This window comes from Tinamus guttatus, unplaced genomic scaffold (assembly GCF_059628265.1).
Source record: "Tinamus guttatus ecotype Peru unplaced genomic scaffold, ASM5962826v1 Tinamus_guttatus_pri_ptg000209l, whole genome shotgun sequence".
NCBI lineage: Eukaryota > Metazoa > Chordata > Aves > Tinamiformes > Tinamidae > Tinamus > Tinamus guttatus.
In genome coordinates, this window is record NW_028288743.1 from 616,975 (window position 1) to 641,621 (window position 24,647).

The 24,647-nt window shown below is 39.9% G+C and overlaps 1 protein-coding gene across 1 annotated transcript in view; it reads right to left on the bottom strand.

The window, feature by feature from the left end:
• Positions 1-23,849, bottom strand: part of PLXDC2 (plexin domain containing 2) — a 239,149-nt gene extending 215,300 nt beyond the window's left edge. Inside the window, exon 1 of the mRNA XM_088524326.1 lies at positions 23,627-23,849. Within this exon, the coding sequence (XP_088380452.1) occupies positions 23,627-23,735 (109 nt within the window). The 5' untranslated portion in view covers positions 23,736-23,849. The remainder of the gene's footprint in view (positions 1-23,626) is intronic.
• Positions 23,850-24,647: the final 798 nt, after the last annotated feature.

Below are 24,647 nucleotides of genomic sequence, written 5' to 3' on the forward strand. Positions count from 1 at the left end.
AAAGAAATGTTAGCTGTACAGGTCAAGTAGCAGATTCAATTTTGGTGCTTGTTTTCTCTGTAATTTTCCTCCTCTAACTGTGCAATCTGTGAAACACAGGAAAACAGAAGGCATTTGTCAAATTATGATTACTCCAGAAATTGAAATACAAAAAATAATAACAAATACAATCAAATGCACATCCAGCTATCGTTTGCTAGGAAGGTAGACAAGCAGATAGGAAATTATTCAATTTGTAATTAATTCTCAGAAATAATGCGGAATTAAAAAAAAACACATAAATACATTCTCCAGGAGTTGGCAGAAAATAATGACTGAACAAGCAACTCGGAAGAATTAATGAATGACAACAGATGCAGCAAATGTGTAATGCAGAGATAGACTGCAAGAAAATTAAACAGAGTGCTTATGGGAAAATAGCCACCTTTCCCATATTCTGTTGGGAAAAACACATAATTCCTAATCGAATACAAGGCCATTATTCAATCAGGAGCTTCTCATGAAGTCAGAAACTATGGAAGTATGCTTCCAAAAGGAGAACCCCAGGATATAACTGAAGCCACAGTGCTGATTTTCTTGAACAATTTTACCCCTTATTACCTGAAATGAAACTCATCAGACAAGGAGATATGCTAGACAATATGAAGTTTTGCAGTGTGAGGTCTCAGTAAAGAATATTGAAAAAATTAAACATAAAGCATAAACAATCTTTTTAGGAAAACTGTGCTTAAATATTTGGGTGTGCAAACAAGCAATTCAAGTTTAATATATATAACCAACCTATGTCTGAAAAATGCCTGTGTTTTAAGATATCCTGATTTTATTTTTAAAGGCTGTCCTGAAGCTTCATTTAACTTAACAGGTTTTTAAGAGCCTTGTAATAACTGCAGTTGACAGAACTTCACGACAGTTTTCAAGGTCATGTTCAAACAGGTTTTCTAAAAAAGCATCGGAGAACGGGGAAATAACATATGCATAAATGTACCGGATACCACATGAATAACCACACACTCTGGCTTTAAAACAATGGAGACTTAAGTGGAAGCCAGACTTACAAAGCTGATCACAATATGATAATTCGCATATTACAGCTGCGTCACTAATAGCGAGAAATATTTTTAAAGAAGTTGCAGAGAAAAAATAAATCTATTATTGAATTAAATCCTCATTTACAAATCCTGTGATACTGCTCTCTAATTAGAGAAGAAAACATAACAATACTTCTATTTTTTCAAGGTCAGTAATAAAATCAAATCTGTGGCCTTCTACTCAGCCAGCTTTCAAGGACATTCAGTGTTAAAATAACAATAATAAAAGATAATAAAGATAAAAGAAAAGCAGACCCCACTCTGAGCTCCTGTTCCAAATGCTAGCAGATAACAGCGTGCTATGATTATTGTTTCCCTTCCAAGTTCCCTCACCAACAACTGAACTTTGCTGTGTGGCTGCTTCCCTGAAGTCTGCTCTTGAGGACAGCAGGGACAGAAATCTGTTTACACCATTTGCCATTTACTGCTGCATAAAATCAGTGCAGTCATTACAACCACTTGCCAACTGCCTGAAAAAGCCATAGAACAAGTTCTGCAGTCATGGAGGGAGGCAACAATTTCAGCTAAATCAGAGCTCGGCGTTTAGCCACGGTCTGGAAGCAGCACTCTCCCATGCCAAGCTTGACACAAAGGATATGTACATTATATGGGCATAAAGAATAGGTTCTCCATACAGCAGCATGCGGCTCCAGGAATGAGGGCATGGAGAAAGGATTATTGTGATATGCAAGCTGGGCTACCAAGTTTGTGAAGATACCCCAAATGGGGAGGCACAACAAACTACTCAGGAAACCTAAGGCTCAGTGGGCAAAGGTGGCCTACTACTGGCAACAAACGAAGCAGAGGATTAAGCTTCACTAAAGCACATGTGCCCACTGGGCTCTCATAGACTTCAGAACTGAGCTGTCATAGACTTCAGACTCTGAGGGTGACAGAGCACTGGAACAGGCTGCCCAGGGAGGTTGTAGAGTCTCCTTCTCTGGAGATCTTCAAAATCCGCTTGGACGCAGTCCTGTGCCATGTGCTCTAGGTGACACTGTGTGTGCAGGGGGGTTGGACTAGATGACCTCTAGAGGTCCCTTCCGACCTTGAGCATTCTGTGATTCTATGATTCTAAGAATAAACAAAGTGCCATTAGCTCATTTTCATCCATCTCATTTTCTTAAAAAATGGCTTGCAACTGTCCTACCACTGGATGAGGATGTCGCTTTTACTCTTTAGCTTGTAAAAAAAAAAGCATAAAATTCTTAAAAACTCAAAAACTGTGCATGAAAAACAAAAATGTCAATGGATTATTTTTTAACAAATATCATTATTTCTTATGACTCATTACATTAAATTATTGAGCCACTAAAACTGCATGCATCGTAGCAATATACAGGTATATGGCAAAGTTTAATTCATGAAGGCAAAAGTACAAGTTGGCATCACCAATATCGGAAAGGCCTGAAAACCATACCACCATGAATCTGTTGCTTGTTCACTCTACACATTGGAACAGAAGTAGTATATTCCACTACCAACAAAGAAAATGTAAAATTTCACATTCTTGTTTTCTCCAATTAAGCTCTTAAAATACACTTTGAAGAATATGTTAAAGTGGTACCAGGCAAAATACCAGAGCATTTGCTCCTCATAAGGGTTTTATGCAGCTTTCCAGCCAAAGCAAAATTTGGCTACTACATTCACATCCTTATTACTATAATGCTTTTCTGACATCTGCTGCCCTGTTATAATCAGCGCTTGGATGATAATAATGGCATGAGATAGGATACTGTACATCTAATCAGGCAGAGAGAGGCAAAAGAAAGCATTTGCTATCAAACTAACATGGAATGGAAGCTTTGGTTCCAGTTACCAGATGTGTCTTTGATATCCAGTAAACAAAGAAAAAGTGTTTTTTATCTTAAATAAATGAGGTACTAACAATAATCAGTTCCTAAGCCACAACTATGTTTCGAGCAATTTCTGCTACACATGTTTTTACCAGGGGCAGCCTAGTATACTAGAGTTTCCTATCATGTGATGCAGGAATTTGTGAAAGTGGTGTTGATGGGGTAAGGATTAAAGCTCTCTTGGCCATCTCCCTCTTTGCATCTCCCTGCCCAGCCTTTGGGCACAGGTCTTTATCTGTGTGTGGAGAAGCCCAGAGAACATAAGCAAGTCTGGGAGTCTAAACACCACAGCTGTGGGTGCTCTCACCCCATGGTTATTTACATTAAAGTGGCACCTGGTGATTCAAATCATACTGGAAGCTTTCTTGCTGCAAAAAAAAAAAAAATCATCCAAATGTATTAAGAGCTCACTACAAATGGGAAAAAGGCAGAACAAAGGAAATACTGCTCTCAAATCAAAGCAAAAGTCCTTTCACACAGACAATATGTGAAAAACCTGGACCTGGATATCCTGAAAATTGGATTGGTGACTTAACTCTAGGTGGAAACTATTTTGAAATCTTCATTACTTGAAGTCTCATTTGGATACCTTTTCAAAATACATATACGCAGACCTTAATAACACAGTATCAAACTTTCAACTTCTCTGACAACCCTAGGAATTGGCACTCTTTTAATTAGTTGAGGGCAACAGCACTTTCTAGATGAGTTTGATAACCAGTAGATGCTTCTTACGCACAGATATAGCCAAGCCTTTCTTCCAATTTTTGGACTGGCTGCTACCTCCTTGCATAGTTGAAGAAAAACACCATCAGGACTGTCACAAGGGAAAAGTGTGTTTTAGTGCCTTTGTCCTCTAAACACCTGATTTGCAAGGCTGAAACAAGATCCAAGAATATAAACACAACAAAACACACTACTAGCTGCTCCAAGAGTTCAGTTGCTTTGTCAGACCCCTGTGCAGATGTGCACCAGCAGGGCGTTTGCTTGGTCTCACTGAGGGGGCTCCTCTGGATGCTTGTTCCATCACTTTTTTCAAGATGCTCTCTGCGACCTAACCTCAGAGAGACCCTTTTTGTTTTGTTTTGCCTAAATGGCATCCCAGGAAGGGAAGGAAGGACAGCTAAGATCCTCTCACTGCATTTTCCAAGCTAAATTGCCAGAGCCATAATAATTTGTCTCTTCAAAAGTTGTTTTCTCCTGTCCGTGCATGCTGGGACACACACACATACAGAATGATAATCACCTGCTCTTCTTTCTCTCTCTCAATCTTTTATTTTTTAAACATCTCTGAAATTCCTGGCTTAGCTTTAAATTGCTTTTGCTAGCTAAAGACCAATAACACATAACGATAAAATTTACTAATTGTTATCATACCATTAGCAAAATACCCAGAGTTATTTCACCCTTAGGAGCCAATGCAATCTAAGACATGAGCCAAGGATGAGAGAAGGGCTCTATGCTGTGCATGACTCACCTCCAGTATTGCGGTGTTGAGGCTGCATTTGCATCCTCCCCTGCATGATCCTCCCCTACACAGGGGCCACAGTGCTTATAAAAATCTATGAACAGCCATCCTTGCAGGATTTAAAACCATGGTGCAAGGTTTGTACTGTCCACAAAGACTTACAGCAGGGCCATGCAAGAATGCACCTCGATATCATTATAAAAAACTGTGGGGAAATCCGTAGTTACATGGCTGTGCTGCGTAGGCTGTGCAGCAGCCAGCAGGGTAGACAGATGTGAGACAAATGAGAGCCAGTAGCAGCCCGGGCAGCGCAAGCTGTCAGAACCCATTACAAGAACAGAGCACAACATGGGCAGCATGCAAGAAATGGCAGCATAAGGAAACAAGCAATGTGCAGTCATGATACAATATCTTAGTGCATGCAAACAAGCAAACCAAAAAGCTAAGAAATTGTTCTTGTTGGGACAGCTGGAGCAGAAGAAACACAGTTATGATACAACCCATGTCTGCAAACAGTGCTCCTGGTAGCAAGTTGCAAGCTGAGGCTCACGGGCAAACGCTTCCTTGGCATGCTCCCCACACTGCAGAAGTCAGGGCGGTCATTCTAGAGTCAAGCACGTGTGATTCAAGTATCTTTTCAGATCATGGCAGGAAGTGAATTGTAAGGATAGAGAGCATGTCGAATATGTGGATTGCATCCTCTGAACATGCCTATTTGTATCTCCCACCAGAGACTCTGGACTACAGCCCTCCCTTGCATTGCTCCTGCGGGTGCTTCCTGTTGAAGATTCACTGAGCAGCATGGAAGGCCTCATGCACCACACCTCTAGCTGGCTAGGACACTTTTATCCATAATATTGCATTTATCCGTAACACTTATCCGGAATAAAACCTGAAAGCAGCAGCCTGTGTCATTGCCCCAGCACCCTAGCACGACATGTATCCGTTATATTATTATGTTTCATAAATTTGCCATGCTTACTCTTAAACGAACTCTTCATTTTCAAAGGGAAGTTCATTCAGAACGTCACCACCTTCTTGGTTACTAATCTTTCTGTTTACAGCACAAAAGTTCTCATGCGAATGTACATTCCTTACCTCAAATATCTCCCTCCCTTATTTTTCTCCCTGGATATACTATATACTTAAAGAAAACTATTGCATCTTTGCATCTTCTTTCTTTTTCCCCCTTTTTTTTTTTTTGGTAGGACTAGTGAAACTCGTCCCACCACACAGAGGAAAATCTGTCCCTTTCATCTCCAAATGGCATTTTTGTTTTTGTTGTTGCAAGCCGAGTATTTTCTTCAAAATGGATGATCATGCAATATTCAAGGTTCAGTTCTACCAGTATAACAGTGCACAGATCTCACTGCTGAAAAAGTTACTTCTCCTGTCTTCTAGTGCCACATTTCCTTTCCATTTCTGCTGTGTATTTTAAGGTCCAATATTTCTGCATTCACGAGGTTTTTTTTTTTTTTTTTTTTTTCCTATCCTTTTCAAACAATGTGTTTACAGCAGGAATTCTGGATATCAGTCATCAAATAGGTAACTTTCAATTTGTATCATTTCATACCCTTTCCATACTTCAACATCTCCTGATTAGTTTTCACATGATTTTCTAGTCCTCCTCTGGCACAAATTAAAATAAGTCATCAGTACAACAGCGTAATTCACTGCCATATTCACACTTTTTATGCCAAATTTATTATGGAAATACTAAAAAAGACCAGCCTCAATGCCAACTCATGAACATTTCTGCTTGGTTGGAGGGAAGCTGCTCATAATTTCCCTTTCAATACTACCCTGTGGAATCTTTCCTAGTCCATCATAATTCTTTATTAGTAAACATTTTTCTGAGTTGAAGTAACAACTTGCATGTGAAACCCTACCAGATGCCTTTGGCAAAGCAAGTAAAACAAGACCTACCACAATCCCTTTTACTAAAGACTAAAATAATCATCTGCCTTCATAGATACCATCAGATCAGTCAGGTAAATCCAACTTTGGCTACTTCAGGTTAAAGTCTCCCTCATTTCACACCAATTGTTAAAAATCAGCAGCAAATCATAATGTGACTAATACATCAATCATAATTTTATTTTAAAAATTATTATAAAATTTTGAAATTATTGCTTCAAAATGTGTTCTAAAGCCTAAGAGTATAATGGTCTGCATCAGTATTTTTTCTTATTCTGTAAGGCGGGCATGATATTTGCTATTCTCTAATCATATCACAGAACTCCAAGCTTGACAGATTTATCTAGTGTGTGTTGCCAAAGCGAGTGCATTTATCTTTTAAATTATACTTCAGCTTGGTAGTGGGATTGCCATTTTCCTGTGCTCATTTGCCTCTTCTTGTGTGTGCCAGCACAGTCCACATCACCACTAATACGGATGAAAAACATGCACTTTATTTGGCGATTACGGTAAACCATAAATCTCAGTCCCATTGTGCATACGGTTCCCTTGTTCCCTTAATTTCTATCTGTATGGTACCTGTTTTCATAATTGTTGACAAGTTCTTACTTTGATGACTTTGGAAAATCTCTCTTCTCACCTCATTTCTGAATCTGTAAGGTATAAAGTTCTTGGCTGACATTTTTTTTCCCCCCATTCCTTAGAGAACCGCTGCTTATTGCAAATTTTTCCCCTAAGTTACATAGAAGTTCTTCCAAAAAATTCCCAGCTCTTCTCAAGGATTTCTGAAGCCTTAGCATCTTTGATACTAAAACATTCTCTCAGTCTTTCTCTTTCTAAGCTCCTACACATGCAAATATCTGAACTCAGTTCTAGGTGACTTGATAATGAGTTTCCTTGACTTTTCAAAGTTTGTCCTTTGGAAACTGAGGAAGCAAAATTAAATACTATAAAATATGGCACAGATAATTTTGAATCAAGAGTTAAAAAGAAAAAAAAAAAAAAACTTCGCACTTTTTTCATCAGGAGTCATTTTGACTTTTTTTTATTGAAACAAATTCAAATTCTTTTTTCCTAGAGCGTCATTGAAAATTAGTGAAAGGCAAGAAAGAGAAAGCTTCGTTTTTTTCCCCTTAGTGACACATTTTTTGCTATATAGTCAAGTCTTAACAAAATTATCAAGAAAAACTTTTTGCTTCTAAAACCATTTGCAGAAGAAAAGAAAACCATTACTGAATTGATACTTAAATCAGAACTTTTTATATTTGTTATTATAGGGTGAAGAGGATAGGAAATTTGTTTGCTAAAACTGATTGGTTAACAAACTTATAAAAGCAAGCTCCTCTTTCAACAAAGCTTCTTGTATAATTTACTTTAAAATCTGTGGTCCTGCTTAGTTTGTTCTTTATTCTTATTTCACTAGACCTATAATTAGACCTTCTTAAAAATACATGGCTTCTGATGTTCTAACAAAGAATAACTTCGAAAAAGCTAGTGATAGTTTTCTGAGAGAGAGCTACAAGGCAAAGCTGTTTCACTACTAGTGACTATTTCTTGCAAGATTCTTTCTCCTTAGCAGATGGAGCACTGCGGTAAAAGACAGGTAGCCGAGGCTGAAGAGGTCGTAAAGATCTTAAGAGCAGGAAATTACACAGGCATATCTACCAATACATTCTATTTATGAAAAATCGTTAGGTGTTCCCAATTTCTTTAGTTCCTCCTTCCCTGATTAAGAGAATAGCATTTTAAGAGCAGGAAATTCAAATCAGCTTGTTTTAATTTAAGCTTATTCTATTTGCTTTTGACATGCTGAGTATGTAATTCATGACAAACAAGAAGAAATCCAACTGCTAAAGAAAAAACAATTACATATATAGATAAGCAGAGCATTTTCTCCCTTGAAACTTGATCCTGGTCCCTATGCACTGGTTTTGATGCAGTGAGTAGCTACTGCTTGAGTCAAAAACTTAGGCGCTGGCTGCTCCTGGAGGGAACATCTATGACCTTTAACAGGCAAATTGTTATTGGAGTCAATGGGATATCTGACATAGTAAGGAAAGCAAATTTAGACCAGTATCTTTAAGGATAGCAGTATGCAATTATTATCAAAGTTGCTTGTATTCGAAAATAGTGGTCACAGGATCGCTAATATCCTCCTTTAGTCATTTTGCTAGAATGCACTATGAGTAATTATTAGAAAATATGGGGTACTAATAGAAATGAAAAGTTAAAAATAATTTAAAATATTAACAAATTTAAATGGCAAAGAGATTGCAAGCCTTTGTATTAGAGTTAATCTAAAAGTAATAGCTTTCCTCTCATTTGTGGTGCATATGTAAATCTCAACATCTGTCCAAACTGAAAAAAGTAAATTCTTTATCATTTGAATGTTTCAATAAACTGTAAGTCTCAAGAAAAATATAATGTTAGATGCTGTTCACAATCTTCTACTGATCCACTTCTTTAATACATATAAAAAAATTTTTAAAAGACATAATTAAGCTGGAAAAAAATAGGGTTGTCCTCTTGTGAAAACACCACATCGTATCAATAAACTGCAGTCAAACTTTAATAAATGGAGTGCGTTCTGAGAACAATAATAGTTCCTCTGGGAAATAAATACATCAAGAGTCCAAAATCATATCCTTATTATGGAGAACATGCAAACCAACATATAAATGAGGAAATAAAGATTGAAAAATGAAGACAAAAAATATGGTATAGTGAATATAATGTTGTCTTCAAATACATTTATAAATGAATATGGGGATAAAGGCTAAATGACTGAAATCCGGTATGTTCCCAAGTGAAGGCCTCACTTATCTCACTGTACAGCCTTTACATTATCTGGTATTATTAAGTGAATAAAAAGTAAACCCATCCAAATGAAGTATAAAATATAACCACATAATTGTACATACTGTACATGTGTTTAAGAAGATTTGGGGCATTTAGCTCTCACTGACATCAGTGTTAAACACTCAAGATGAAGTATTTAGGAATAATAGCTACAAAGCTACATGATATAACTATAAATTTGATTAACTAAATTCACATATTTTCAGTTTTATTGAGAGGCTTCCAAATCCATTATTTCTTCTTCTTGTAAAGCCAGAAATTCCAAGCTAAGTGAAGCACATGTTTCATGGACAAGATTGAGAAAATGATTAGAAAAATTGAATCTTTTTTCCTTATAAATCTAGTTTAAATATTCATTAAAATGTACATCATTTGGAAGTGATACAATAATTTTACTTGATAACTTGATTAGATTTCCAAAACAGATAATTGTTCTTTAGAGAAAAGAAAAACACCCAGCTGATGTATTTAATTTATAGCAGACCTTAAAATTAATGGTATAGGTCATTAATTTTATACTGCAAAAGACTGATAAATTAGATCAAAATGCTTACTTGCATATATTACATAAGAAAATTAACAATTCATATTTGGTAGGTTTTTTTGGTCCTCTTTTCTTTCAGAACAATTCATCGGCAATGTGGTGAATCTCTGTCAAGGATTACTGAGCTCCTAGTTGGTTTATATATTTATTTCTAGGCTACACACTATCCACTCTTTAGGCCAAGGACAGAATCCAAAAGACCTTGCGTTTGTCTCTGCATGCTACAGAATTAGGTGCTCCTTTGGCACAGGGACAATTAAATGTTCAAGTACTTCAGGAGATGCTGAACATAGCCCCACTGCCTTTTAGGCCTGCACTTCTATGACAAGTCTTTCTTCCAGAACAGCAAGGATCTCTACTTTGACCTTTATTTCTTCTTAGCGCTGAAGAAAAAGTGAAAAGTGAGATGAGAAAGATAAGGAAATCTTTTGTTTTTTTTTCAAAAATACAGAATAGCTAAGAAATAAAATTCAGAATTTTACACTTTTTTTTTCTTTTTAAAAATCTATATATTGGTATTCCCATGGAAGTAAAACAAATTTCTTAATTATTCCAAAAAGTCACAGCTCTGCTCAACAGTAAGCTTGAATGGCATCTTGTAGCAACAGAGAGGAATGACCCAGTCTTGGTTTGCCAAGTGTTTAAATAGGAGCTAAAAAGCTGTTGGCATGATGGTAGAGTTCTGACAGAAACTGCAAAGAGACTATCAGCTTCTGTTTGAGCCAGTAGCTGTATATGCAATTTTAAGTCTGTAGTCCCATCCCTCTGAAGTATACACAATGTCTGTTCTGAAGGTTAAACATGAAAATACAAATTAGGAGCATAAGAATTTTTTTTTCTGTGCCTACTCCAAATCTCTTGTGTGTGATTTTGGCAAGTCATTCAGTACTCTAGTGCTCCGCTGGTAAAATGAGAATAAATAATAGCAGTTATGAGACATGGCAGTTCCGTGGTTAAATTCATCAGTCTTCACAGGGCGCTTTCATACATGATGATCATGAAAACTACAGAAAACATTGCAAGTAAATAGTTATCACTTCAAAATTCATGTTCATCCATCCTAAATTCACAGATGTTAAGTAAAATATATTACAGCATAAATATCCGGAGGGATGGGAGTAAGAAAAAGCACATGACATGCCTTTAAATCATTAAATGCACGTGGGATTTCTCAGTGTGTTTGGAGAGTGGTGGCTATTATTCTTTAAATGCCATTTGGCCAGATAAATTTGAACAGCAGGAGTAGCTATAGTTCAATGAACTTTCTACTAATACCTTGGCAGGTGGGTATCAAAATCCCTAAGTGAGTAAAAGCAGAGATGCTTTGTTACTGATTAAAAGAGCAAGTTGTGGGGGATGAGCGCTTCCGAAGACTGAAACATGGTTTAGGAATCCTGGGAAAGCACTAAAACTGGAGTGATTTGCCTTGGCAAACAAAGATAAATGATCCTCCATGCCAGTTAACAAGTTAAGGAAATACAGCCTGCAATTGCAGAGAGATGCACAGTGAGAGCAGAATACATTTGCATGCAGCATCCCATTTAAAATGAAGGCATTATTTTGGGTTATATCCTAGTGCTTTCTGCTGTGATTTGCAGTGCCACAATGATGGTCAGAGGATACTCTGTCAAACTACAAGTTAAACCACTATTGCCACAGTACAGCTGTAAATATACAGAAAATTACTATTGGCCAAGCAAACACAGCCTCTACTTATAATTATCATTGTTATTCATTTTCTTTCCCTCTTTTCCTCTGCAGAAAAGCACATTTATATGAATGTATGAACAAATGAATCTTAAAAGAAGGGCTGCACAGCAGCCAACAGGTCCTCCCCTATACCAAGCTCTCTAGCTAAACCAGGTGTTCACATTCTCAAAGGGAAACACTGCTCCGTGCTACCTTGGAGCACGACCCGGCGCAGATCCAGACAGTAAGGCTTTTCATTCCTTGGGTATTTTTACAAGGCAGCCATTGATAAGAGCAGTCACCTGGCAGGGAGAAACAGGTAGGGAACCTTCCTCTTCCAGTTTACACGTCACATATAATTAAAGACCTTTCTGACATTCCTTAAACTGTGCAATGGACAGATCCTCCTCTCTGTACCTTTCAGGAGTACAGAATCAGAGAGTCTTGTTTGCTTTTAAAGACTGAACAAGAAACTTAGTTAGACTATATAACACAGTATTTTCTCCTAAAAGGACACTGATTCCCTATTGACTTTCTGAATATATCCTTTCCCTTCTCCCCTTTCCCTGGCTTCCTACAGATTTAAATTAAAGGAGCAGAATATTTACCCTCAAAATAACCTATTTTTTGTTGTCATTTGAGTAAGATCAACAATTTGATATCAACATGTATGTTTTCATCTCTTTATATCCTTAGACATATGAGTAGGACCTCAGAAATAATAGGGTCACTCAGATATAGAGAGGGAACTGAATCAGCCTTTCATCCTTTCCCCACAATGTTTTAAGAGCTTTCACATTCAATCCAAGGACTCTGTTTTTCTTGTCCCTTCCCTCACACACACATTTCAAGACAGTCAAGCTCTCTGAAAGGCAACACACTTCCTTTGCCCTTCCAATTAAACAAATCACAGTATCATACATTATAAGCAGACAGTACAAATATAATTATCAGCAATAAAAAACAAGCAACCGGAAATTTCCTACAAATCTGAAATAATTCCAAAAAATATAATGAGCACCTTTGAGAGACACGGTCCACTTTCATGCCAAGGTAAAACCACTCTCACTTATTCTCTTCCTAAGAGCACACAGCCCATGCTTGCTACCCATGGGAAAGTAGTACCCAGTGCAGTTACCAGAGATCCCACACTGCAATATTTCACATACCCTAAGGGTTACAGTATAGAATTAGAGGGAAGACTGTGAGGGCAAAAACCTCTCTTCAAGTTGGCCCAAACTGCACTCACAGGAGCAAACTGTGGCTATGCTGATGCATTTGAGAGCAGAATTAAACCTCTTTTTTTCCTAAATTAAACTCTAAGTATGTAAGTCCCTTTAAGCATTTCAGTAGCACCTACTATGCAAAGCTGTAGCACAAATCAATTTGGCAAAGGATTTTCATGTGCACTTCTCTTTAAGCACACACTTCAATCACATTTTTAGTGCTGTGCCAACATGAGACTTACAAGAATAGTAACTATTGTTATTCTTACAATAAATTTACAACTTTCTTTGACTAGTTCTTCTTTACAGAAAACCTCACAATAGATTTGAATTCTACATAAAAGTCCAACAAGTTTTTCTCAGATCTCCAGAAAGATTCTTGAAAACAGAGAGCCAACTGGCTAGTCCAACAACTCTACTCACAGCATTCTCTAAGACTCTCAGATAACTGCAGAACTGAAGTGAATTTATGATGAACAAAACAGGATTGTGTCAGCACAAGACATAACTAAACATGAGACAACATCCCTGGCTGTTTTTAAAATTTCACTAAGTGTAAAAACAGTCAGGATCCTGGCTTGGTATGTACCTTCATTAAGCTATGCCATAAAAGAGCAGAAGAGGGATAAAATAATGAAATTCAAATTTAAGAATGGGATGGACAACACTAAAGATAAAAGAATTATTATTATACAACCTACACGAAAACACTGCAGATAAACAGTGTTTATCTTCCTATCCTAAAGACCTCACTGTTAGTTATTATCTATGTCTGCCGAGGGAAAAAAAAAAAAAAAAAGTGTGATTCATTAATATCGCTGGGCTACCTCTTGAAGTTAATGAGAATTTTGTTTGGGCAAAAAGTAGAATAATAGGCCATAAATTTGCATCCATGAAGTATCATGTAATAAGTGTTTACACTTAACTTTGATGTAACCTGTGAGTGCTTATTGCTTCTCAAGTTCAGTCAACATTTCAGTCATTTGCAGACAGATCATAAAACGTAAGAGCATATTAGCTCTCTGCAACTTCTAAATATGTCTTGTACATGAAAAGAAAAAATAAAATGTCTAGCTCTTGAATACAAATACAACATGTGCCTACCAGAGCATGGATTACTCTCAGTAATCTGCTCTTGCCCAGTACAGCCATGTGGGCAGTTGGCAATAAATCTATTCTGGAAACTGAAAGACCCCCCAGAAACCTTTTCAGAATGTGGAATAAAACAGCAAAAGCTATTGCTGCCATTGCAAACAGCTCCCAGCAATGGCCTTGAACCTCTGACCACCTGAATCCCAAGGTCCAAGATCAAAAAGAAATGATAAATCTCTACACATTCTTCAGTCCACCCATCTTCAGGATATCATTTGTGTGCCATGTTATTCTTAAGTGAATGTTTAAACACAGCTCTAAGTAGGGGATATTTTCCAGACTAGGGATGCAAGTCCAGATGTTCCAAAGCACAAAACCTGTTCTTTTTTTCCACTAATGGCTTTATTATTCTGGAAAAGACCAATGAAAAATTGCCTTTCAAAATTAAGGGGTAGGGGAGCTCATGTGTACTGCAAGCTTAGAATAATAGCTCTAAAAAAAAAAAAAAAAAAAAAAAAAAAAAGTCACCATCAGTAACCGAACAGCAGACACTAAAGAGAACCAGTCGAATTAGAAGATCCATCAGTTCTCTTTTTACTTAGATACTAAACTGAAGTTTCTTCTGGAAACTTCAGCATGATTTCTAGCATCAGAGGCAAAGCATGGTTTTTTGGACTCTATATAAATACCTATGTGTTATATAGTGATACTTCTGCTTAAAAGCTTATGAAGAATCACTCCCAGTGAAAGCTTCTATCATATTTGTGCAGTGTAATAATAGTATTCTATGTCTTACAACACTCTCTTTGTGAGGAGGATGAACTTTTAAAAGGTCAAACAATTACATGTTACTCACAAAGCGGCAGTGCTGCAAAATGATTGGTTTGGACATCTTTCTTTTTGACCAGTGATTACTGAATCTTGCTTCTTAATATGAAAATAATTTTACAGTTTGGGAAGCACCATAGTTTTCTTCTCTCCAAATACTGAATGGCATTTAAAAAAAAAAGGAAAAAAAAAAAAAAACAGAAATTTCCGAACTTCAAAATGGCAAGAAAATCAGCAGAAATCAGGCCCAATTATTTGGCTGTCCTTCAGGCACAAGTTTATTTAGGAAAGAAATTTAATGTATTGGACTAAAAAATGTGACAGTTTGGGACCTGCTGTACATACAGCTGAGAGGTCCCATTACAACTCTGAAAGAAAAGATGAACATCAGAAATGGCAACATCTGCATCAGTCCCTGTCCAAGCCTTGTTGTCTCCGTGCCCTATCAGAGCCCTTAAACCATTTCCAGTCTGATTTTCCTTCTGAGATAGATGGAGGTCATTCAAACAAAAATTTGAGTGGGGTTTAAAATCTAAGATTAGGGAATTCAAGGATTTGATTTAAAAGCAAGAAATTACTGCCCTGACCTTGGTGAAGCATGGCAAGATTAGAAAGAAAATTAGACTGTTCCTGAGGAAAGTGACTTGTTCACTCTAAGGTGGGAAGGACTTTGACAAGGTAGTCACTTCTTAAAACTACCTTCCTACTTGTAAAGCTTAGATATTACCTTACCTCTACAAGGTCTTCCACGAATGAGGATGTTAATGAATATAAAGTACATAGCTAGGATGATTACGGGATTAACTGAGAAAGCTGTAAGGTAAGTGCGGCCTGCGAGCAGGAATGAAGAAATAGATAGTACAAAATGCATGCTGAGTGTGAAAGGAATCAAAAATCTGGTGCTGAACCTCAGAGTACCTAAACAAATTAGGAAAAGCAGATAAATTCAAGCTTGCAGTAGGACACAAAGTTAAAGGATTAAAATAACTCCAAGACCCTGAGATAACATAAATTCACATCTACCAACAATTAAAAAACAAGCAAGTTCAAAGTTTGAAATGCTAATCCTCAAGCATCTCAGCTGAGATATCAATCTGCATCCTGTTAAATACTAGACTCTTTTTCAGGATATAGTTTAACTAAAGAGACTGACAAAAGGTAGTGGTAATTCCTTTTCCCATTCAAAGTGAAAAATTGATTACAGGAAGAGCTGTTTTTCGTGTCAGCTACGCTTATACTTTATTTTGGTAAATGACTCTGAATTTAAGCAAAAACAGTATTACTAACTCTGCAATAATTGTCCTTGTGATTGTGCACGGAAGAAAACAGAGGCTAACGCTGAGCCAAATAAAGAAAACAAAGATCGGGCCAAGCAAAGAGAGGTAAAGACAGCCAAAATTTCAAGAAAGGCATATTCAAAACAGTAAATTCCTTGCTATCGTGCAAACTTTGAGTGTTCGCAATGTCCTGTGTGTCTTCAGTGGCACCACTACGCATATACTTGAGTTTGAATTTGCAGACTGTTACAGTGAGTTGGGAAGAGATCGCCAACCCAGGATGAAATAGAAAGATTAGTCCAAATGTACCTTATACAGTGGTCTCTGATCCCATAAAAGGACTGGATGGCCTTGGCAGCCCCCTCTAGCTCTATGTTCTAGAGAAGTAATTTTTAGAACATTTATATATATATATGTGTGTGTGTGTGTGCACACTGGAAGGAATGAATTGATTCATAGCTTGAAGACTAGATACATTAACATCAGTAAAAGCAAAGGCAATTATCATTTTGTTTAGCTTGAGGTTTAATTGGGGAAAGACTGCCTGAGCTTTTCTCGATTGAATGTAAGGGCAAAAAGCTATGTACTTTCACAATTTTCAACAGTACATTGTAATTTATTTTGCAATTTAGGCAAGACTTAAGTAAAAAGGATTGCATTACATAATACTTTGTTCGCGAAATATATTTTTAAAAAAACAAAAATAAATAACAGATGCATCAAAATAAAGTAAATGAAAAACAAAACTGATGTTAATCTATAATGGTAAGTAATGTACCCAGTCCATTTTCTTTGTCTTGAGACTACAACTTAGATGGGTATATACGTATTTATAGTAGGACCAGTAATAAATTGTGTTGATATTGAGGTCAGGATTTTGCAGTACACCAAATGCTAAGCTTCTAGTCCATAAATGCCTTCACTGCAAATAAACCATAAATCTATTATCTTTACAGCAGCTGCAATCTGGAAAATGTGCTCTCTCTTAATTTAGTTGCCTCATGAATATCATATTAACCAAGAAGCAACCTGAATGAAAAGTATGTTATAAAGTGAAAAACCCACCAACTGCATGATAAAGACTTTTTTTTCTAGTCATTTCTCCATCTTCTGCCATCAAACAAAAGCAAGACTTCTACAAGATAAAATGGTGAGTTCCTGAAGAGGTGACGGTGTGTGGCCAAATTCTCAGCGATAGGCAATCTCAATTACAGAGGACTAGAAAGTTTAATTTTCCACCCTAGGTCAAAATTTTTGGTTTGTTCTGATTACAAATAAAAGATGTTATCTCTGAAGTAGGCAGGAATAAGAAACTGGAGGATGAAGAGGGGGAGAGAAGAGCCAAGAAACTCTGAGAGCAGCTCTGCCATAAGAGCATTTCAGGCAAAGGGCTGTAGATTCCTACCTCAGGGTGGCTGAGACTGGATTTTGAGAAACATGCAGGGTTGCTTGCAAATGCAAAAGGAGAGTTGCATTTGCCCACCCACGAAAACTGAAGCATCCAGCTAGGGGATGTCACAGAGAAACTACATTAGTAAAAGTCATGCTGATCTCCAAAAATAACTTGAATACAGGCTCCAAATTTTGTGCAGAGGCTAAGATAGCATTTTTCATTGGATTTCTAGTTATTTGGGTGACTCCTCAAGAGCAGAACCTGCTTAGTGATGAATTCCCCTTTAACACACCCCTCTCAGAGATTGCTGAAGTAATATGAATGATACCTGCCTTTTACACTCAGTCTAGCAAAAACTCATGGGAAGAGGAAAGCCCATCTATTCACACAAATATCCCATCTATTCACACAGATTCAATATTGCCTATTCAATATTTGCAGGATCCACACTATGATCAAAGAAAACAAAGAAAGAAAAAAAACTGTAATGTTTGAATATAAGAAAAAAATAAACACAACTAGAAACTGGTCATTACAACTACTGCACCATCCCCTGTTCAAACATCAGCTGGGCTGCACACACCTAACTTTTGACAGAGTCTGCCCTAATAACTACAGCAAAGGGAAGCTGAAGTAAGAGCTGTAAGTGCTATCGCAGCACAGAAATATAAGCAGCCCTTTGACACAGCTCAATTACATCTGTAAATAAAAGGACCAGGGCTCCTAGCATCAACTGTGAAACAACATCTATTTGAAACATTATCAAAGATAGGTTAAATGGAAAGGTTTATATATTTCATTTGGGGATTTTGCCTTCAAAAGTCAAGGTTTTTTTGTTCATTAAGGAGGCATGGGTTAAGGGATGCATATTTACAGTCCAAAAAAGTCACTACAAGAATGTCTTAAAGGAACAAAACCTATCTATAATGGAACCTAGGTAGTGCCAATATTAGAAGGTAAAAGGACTTTTACCTTAAAAGGTAAAAGGTAAAGGCCGGTTAAGACTGTTTTTAAAAGCCTTATGTCACAACACAGGAACAGTAAATAAAGCAACACTTTTAAATGTCTTTAGCTTGTCTGCAGCCACAGAAAGTACGTATTAAAACCATATTAAAATCACACATATCATTGACAAACGAGGGACAGAGCTCTCAAGCTCAGAGAGCATTTGCTTTCTTCCTTGTATTTTGCTGGACACTGAGTTCAAGGTGAATTCTGGGTCACTTAAAGCTCCTCACACCAAATTATTCAAAGATGGCTGGGGGAGACCTTGAAAGGTCATTTTGTCCGGCCATTTGCTTCAAGGCAGAAACAGCTGCCATTCCGGACAGAATGACATTTCAGACATATGTTTATCCAGACCATTTCAGTGACAAAGTCCTCAAAGACAATTAGTCCCCTAGCCTTAACATTTAGAAGTTTGTATAGTTGCAATTTAAATAATTTCTTACTGTGCAGAGCAAGTTATTCCCTTCTTCTTTGCAGAAACCTTTTATGTACTTAAATGTTGCTACTGTCACCTCTTAGTTTCATCCTCTCCAACATAATCTTCCTATTTTTTTCCTAGGGCACTCTAATTGTGCCAAAGACTTCTTAACACCTAAAACTGGAGAGATTATTCCATTTGGGATCTTTCCACCGGAGAAAAGAGCAGATACATTATTCTGTATGTCCTTATATATCTTCATGTAGACATTTATCTGTATGTTTCTATTGATACATCCTGCTGTGGCACCTGCAACTTTTGAAACTGTATGCTTAAATCAAGCATCAAGCCTGAGCCTTGGACACGTCCTAGGAGGCGGCTCAGTTGGCGCATTTCAGAACAGTAAAAGGTTGGGCCAAATGCAAGCGGAAACCCTCCTACACACTGACTTCTGGTCAAGGGAGACGTAATGTTATGCTCCTTCCAAGAGCAGCATTTACAAGGACACTAAGCACAACCGATTGCTCAATGTTGACAGCAAAGGGTGCTAATTGAAGTTATGTTTATTACTTGCAGAAGGAAAAAGAGGAGGAAGGCAGGAAGTGTTTCAGGATGAAACGCAGCACTTGGCATTCACAAATGTTACCTCCAGGCAAGTTCTGCAAAGTTTTATGCTCGTTTGTCAAAAGCCACAAATAAAAACAAACCCACGTGCACTTAGCATGGGTTCTCCACATACCTCTCCATGGAAAGCAATCTCCGGCGTTCATTAAGTTCCTGCTGGGATTGTGCAATTCTCCAGTCCGGTAAATATACCATTTGCCAACTGCACCACATTAACACTCCCAGCCCACCCCCCAGCAAACCTGCTAGCAGTTGGATATAGTTTCATGCTGCTGGCAAGCTTAGTGCACTCCCTTTTACTGGATACGAAATGTCAAATTATCTTTTGTTCACTTGCTTCTGTGTAGGTCAGAGCCTACACCTGCCCCCTAAACTGTTACATTATTCAGGCACGTCAGGAAGCGTGGACCACACGGGGAATTCAAAACACTTTCACCCCAGTTACACCAGGGCTCTCCAGCTCAGCACCGAGTGGTTTTGAAGCTGCTACAGAGCTTTCTGCTCACCCATGTCTTCAAAGTTACAACCAGCAGAGCTGTTTAGTGCTTCAGAGACGCTGATGAACCCACTGGGCCTTTTATCAAGAACAGAATCAAATGATGAGCCTGTGTTTTTTAAATAACTCTTGATTTGCTTAGTGGAAAAAGCCAGAAGGATTGAGACTGAACCCGCTTCCCTCATGCTAGCCATCCCTAACGCACCTCCAAGGAAAGGCGGCTTGCGGGGCTCTGCGGCACGGCACACCATGAAAGAACTTGTTAAGGTATGACAGTCCTTCTTTTTCTTCCTCATTTTCCACATTTGTTTACAGTGCAGAGAGCTGGTTTCCCTGTTATTTGTCATCGTCTCCATGCTAAGTATCAGGCAAAAAGCTGATTCCCAAGTCAAGTGTTTGCTGGGTGCTTGTGCGAGGGTGTAAACTCCACAGAGAAACATTTATAGCTGGACCCAACCCTTGCTTTCCCCACGGGATTTTTAAGCCTGCACTGAACTGTAGGTATTGATCTTATGATTAATTTGTGGAAATGAGTTTCTACAAAACCTAATTTAATACCTAAATCAACCTTTGCATAGTTTGAATTTACTAGCAGTATTTCAAGCCACCCTTTCAGAGGAAATGGCAACAACAGAAGAGTGCAAAATTAAGAAGTCTTTTAACTTTTATCCTGGATCTTCTGATGTGTACCTTCTACTTATTTTGACAGTGTAAGGTAGATAAGCAATAATTCAATCGAAGGTCGCAATGAGCGAAAGAACCCAGGCAATGAAAAAAAAATATACATGTGAATGCTATAAAACACACTTTAATAGTAGTTTATCTCATAAAAATAATTCTACCTATCTCTGAACAGTAATGGTTAGAGACAGTTCAGTGAATATAAAGTATACTACGATTCTGGAATATGCTTTGACAGAAGAGAAACTGCAGTAACAGTCTCCTAATTCTGACTGATAGTGTTTGCAAAAAAATATATATTAAAAAGAATGGAATAAAATACAAAATAAAATCAAACCTTCCTCTGAGAATACTTCAATAAGTAGGGAGCGCTCACTTAAACCACTGAGGGCCTTACTTGCTGCGCAGGGTTTCATAAGCACATTTGCTTCAGTTCACTGAATTCATGTCATATTCAGCTTGATTACTGTAAATACACATCAAACCTGAATTTAAGAAACGTCATCCCTGATTTATAACACTTTTGTCATCCAAATGAAGCCTTGACAGAATACTATATGCAGAGAAGATGTAAGGCAGGTGGTGAGAACGACTTTTGAGAAAGAGCTGCAAATTCCGCGCTGGTTGGCCCAGCAGTTGTGCCCTCTAGCGGGGACAGCCCTGTCCCTGGCAGCTCCCTGCAGGTTCCCACTTGCAGATTCCCACTTTTTCTTACAAAAACCTGGATCCTAAATATCAAGACGCTGCCAGTCAAGTTACAACATGTCTAGGTATCAACTTGACTTGATCTGACTTACTTTTACCCAGCACAATAATTCTGAAGCGCAGGACAAAAAAATAAAAACCATGAAACGGGTCCAGTTTCTTTTGAAATCATGACATTTGGTAACGTTCTCAGAAATCCTCCCCTGGCTCTGGCTACACCAGCACATTTAAAATTTTGCATTTCATAATATTGTTATTTTATTGTTATTAAAAAATATATGTCATCCAGGTAAATGAAAAAAAGAAATCTCCCAAACCCATAAACGATCCCTCTTGAAGAACCTGCAGCTATTTCAAAGATTTCTTTTCTACTTTAATTCTTTAAATGTTTTGTGTGAGCCAGTGTGAATGGATACAGCACAAGCTGAGCACAGTGAAACTTTGAAACTGCCCTTCTTTATTTTGGCTTACAAAGCCTGAAGTTGAATGCCATTGCTCCTTTTCAAATGGTTTGTTTTGAACAAGCAGATGTTAAAATTTATAAAAAAAAGTTTTCAGAATATTTTTATTATAGAGAGTATTCCTGGGTTTGTTCAATGATTGTGCCCTTTTGCTGACTAGAAGCAGTCCCTCACTGTAGTTTTTTCAAACACAAGCATTATAAAAGAACAGTAATGATGAAAATATATGTTAAATATGACTTTGATTATGTTAATGGCATTAATTATTGCTGTTATAATATAGACTGTTTATCCAAGGGGGAAAGGAGAAGACTTTAGGGTGATTAACATCTAGCTGTCAAAGCTGGCACCAGATTTTCCATCTTACTAGTTGCACAAAACAATCTATATATTCTTCAGAATGTATTAAAAATAAAATAATATTTGTGCTACTATAACCCCCTTGTGCTTTACTTAACATGGCATGAAATATCAAGATATTCATAAATGGTTTTTGGATAAGCAAGCTGTTGGCAAACCTATTCAGCTCCTCTTGGTGCAGACATTAATGACTATTACATCTCAATTGCCTAAACCAGTAACGTGCAGTGATTATTTGCCTACTGATGAATTATGTTTCATTTAGTCAACACTGACATTTTCTGTTCCAGATACAATAGCTGGTTGCTAAATAAACTTTGTGATCTCAATCCATTACTACACAACTTGATTATTTTCTTTTTGTAATCTCACCACCACATTTCATAATTTTCCTGACAATTAACATTAGTAAATACCAGCATTTGCTGCATAAAACGCCAAGACGAGCAGCATGCATTTAGCAGCAGCACACAAAAACTCTCCTCCTAGTTTTTCTCTTTGGTCTCAACCGACATGTGAGCCCCCAGCAACCTGCTGAGCTACCTCGTCCTTTAGCAATTCCCCAGCTCAGCGGTAGGCCCCTGCCTGGGAAAATCCCTGCTCTGTCTGGCACATTATCTCAGTGCACATTTCAAAAACCTCCTAAGTCTCTCCCGTTCGGGTCAGTTACTCCGTGACCATACAACTCCTTCCGTTTGTATCAAACCTTTTAGGAACGGAGGAAGGTGCAGCTCTTCTGCAGCAGAGAGGCTAGGAGACCCAGTGTTTCAGCTAATAATAAATGTACTGCTGTTTTGAATATAAAGGCGTTGCTTTAAAATACATATAAGCTTGAAGCTGCTGCTTCAAAATCCCCTGCCATACAAAAGCCGTGATTTTATTCATTTGTTCATTAAATAGCTCTCCGCAAGCACTCCAAGCCTCCCTTTGGCAGGTTTCCCCTCCACAGCACAGGAATGCAGAGTACCCCGGGCTGTAGCCATCAAAGGGGAGCCCCACGCTGGGAGAATTAGTCACTGGAGAGCAAGCACTACAGGTGCTGTATGCCATTAACAGGTGTCTCTAGGAAGAACTAATTAGAGGACCCTAATAACATCACGAGCCAACTCAGTCACGGTAATAAACCTTTTGTTCTTAAGGAGCGGCTCCCCCGGCCCTGTAAGCTCCCTCCTGGCGCCGTGGGTCGTCGCTCCTGCGGGGCGCGCGGTGCTCTCCGAGCCCCTCGCTGCAGGAAAACTTTCCTTCGCCCCCGGCCCGGCACATTCCCTCCTCGCCACCCGCCGCTGGCGGGAACTCTAGCGAGTGTCCCCGGAGCGGCCCCGGGGGACCCCACTTAGGGGCCGGGAAGGGGACGGCTCAGTCTCCTGCCGGTCCGGACGAAGTGGATTTACAGCGACAGCGCCAACTTGAACGGAGGAAAGTCCCAGGCGATGGTTAAAATAAATAAAGTTGCGGAGCTCTCTGCCCGGAGGAGCCAGACGGAGGGGAGGGCAACCCCCGCAGGCAGCTCTAGCGCGGCGGGATGAGACCCTGCCCCGGGGGTGGATAGGGCAGGGAGAGACCCTAAACCCTCGTCTCGCCGAGCCGCCCCCCCAGCGCCCCCCGCCCGGGCCCGGCAGGTACCGGCGTCGCTTACCGCGGCTCTCCCGCGCCGTCTCCCCGCCGGCGAGCTGGCAGCGCTCGCTCAGGCACTGGAAAAGTAATAGAAATCCAGCGGCTAGTTTGCTTCTCCGCAGCCTCGCCATAGCCCGGAGCTGCCGAGGCAACTCTGCGGGCTGCGCGCCGCTCCTCTGGCCTGGGGGGAGACGTCCGGGCGCTGCCGAGAGCAGCCCTAGCAGACGGCGGGTCGCCTTGTCTGCCGAGCGCCTCGCATCCAGCGGAGCAGCGCGGAAGAGCCGCCGGGCTTGAAGGCGCTCGACCGGCTGGGGGCTTTGGGGGTTTTTTGGGGTAGCGAGGTCCGTCTCCGTTCCCTCAACTTCCACGGCGAAGCGGCTCTCAGTCCAGCGACATCACATGCGGGGAAAGCAAGGCCAGCGTCGCCTGCCAAGTGCTAAACTCTCCCTCCTCGCAGCCTGCTGATAGATTTTAGGAGAGCTGCTGAGATCCTCCCTTCCTGGCTTGCCCCCACCCAGATCCCTTCCCCCGCAGGGTGAGGCAGGGTGCCTCGGCGACGGTGCCTCCCCTCGGAGCGCTGCTAGCGACAAAACCCCTCCGAGGCAAAGGAGCGGGGCGCCCTCCGAGCCGGATCCCGCGCAGCGCCGGCCCCGCGCCGGGGGGAGCGCGACCCGGAGGGCGGGCGGATGCGCCGCGGCGGAGGATGTGCACGGAGAGAGGGAGGCGGGGGGGAGAGAGGGAGGCGGGGGGGAGAGAGGGAGGCAGCGCACGCCAACTTCTCCCTCTCTTTCTGCGAGGCTTCCGCGGCCGGCGCTGTCAGTCCCAGGGGCGAGGCTGCCCCTCGGCCCGGGCCAGGGCCCAGGGCAGCCCCGCGGGCGGTCGCCAGCCCCGCAGCGAGCCGTGCGCGGCCGCGCTGCCGCCGTCCGCCCGCTGCGCAGGGCGCGGAGGGGGGAGGAACGGGGGCTCGCCCGGCGGCGCCTCCCCCCGTCTCGCGGAGGGAGCGCGGCAGGGCGCGGGCGCAGCGCCTGCCCCGCGGCAGCGCT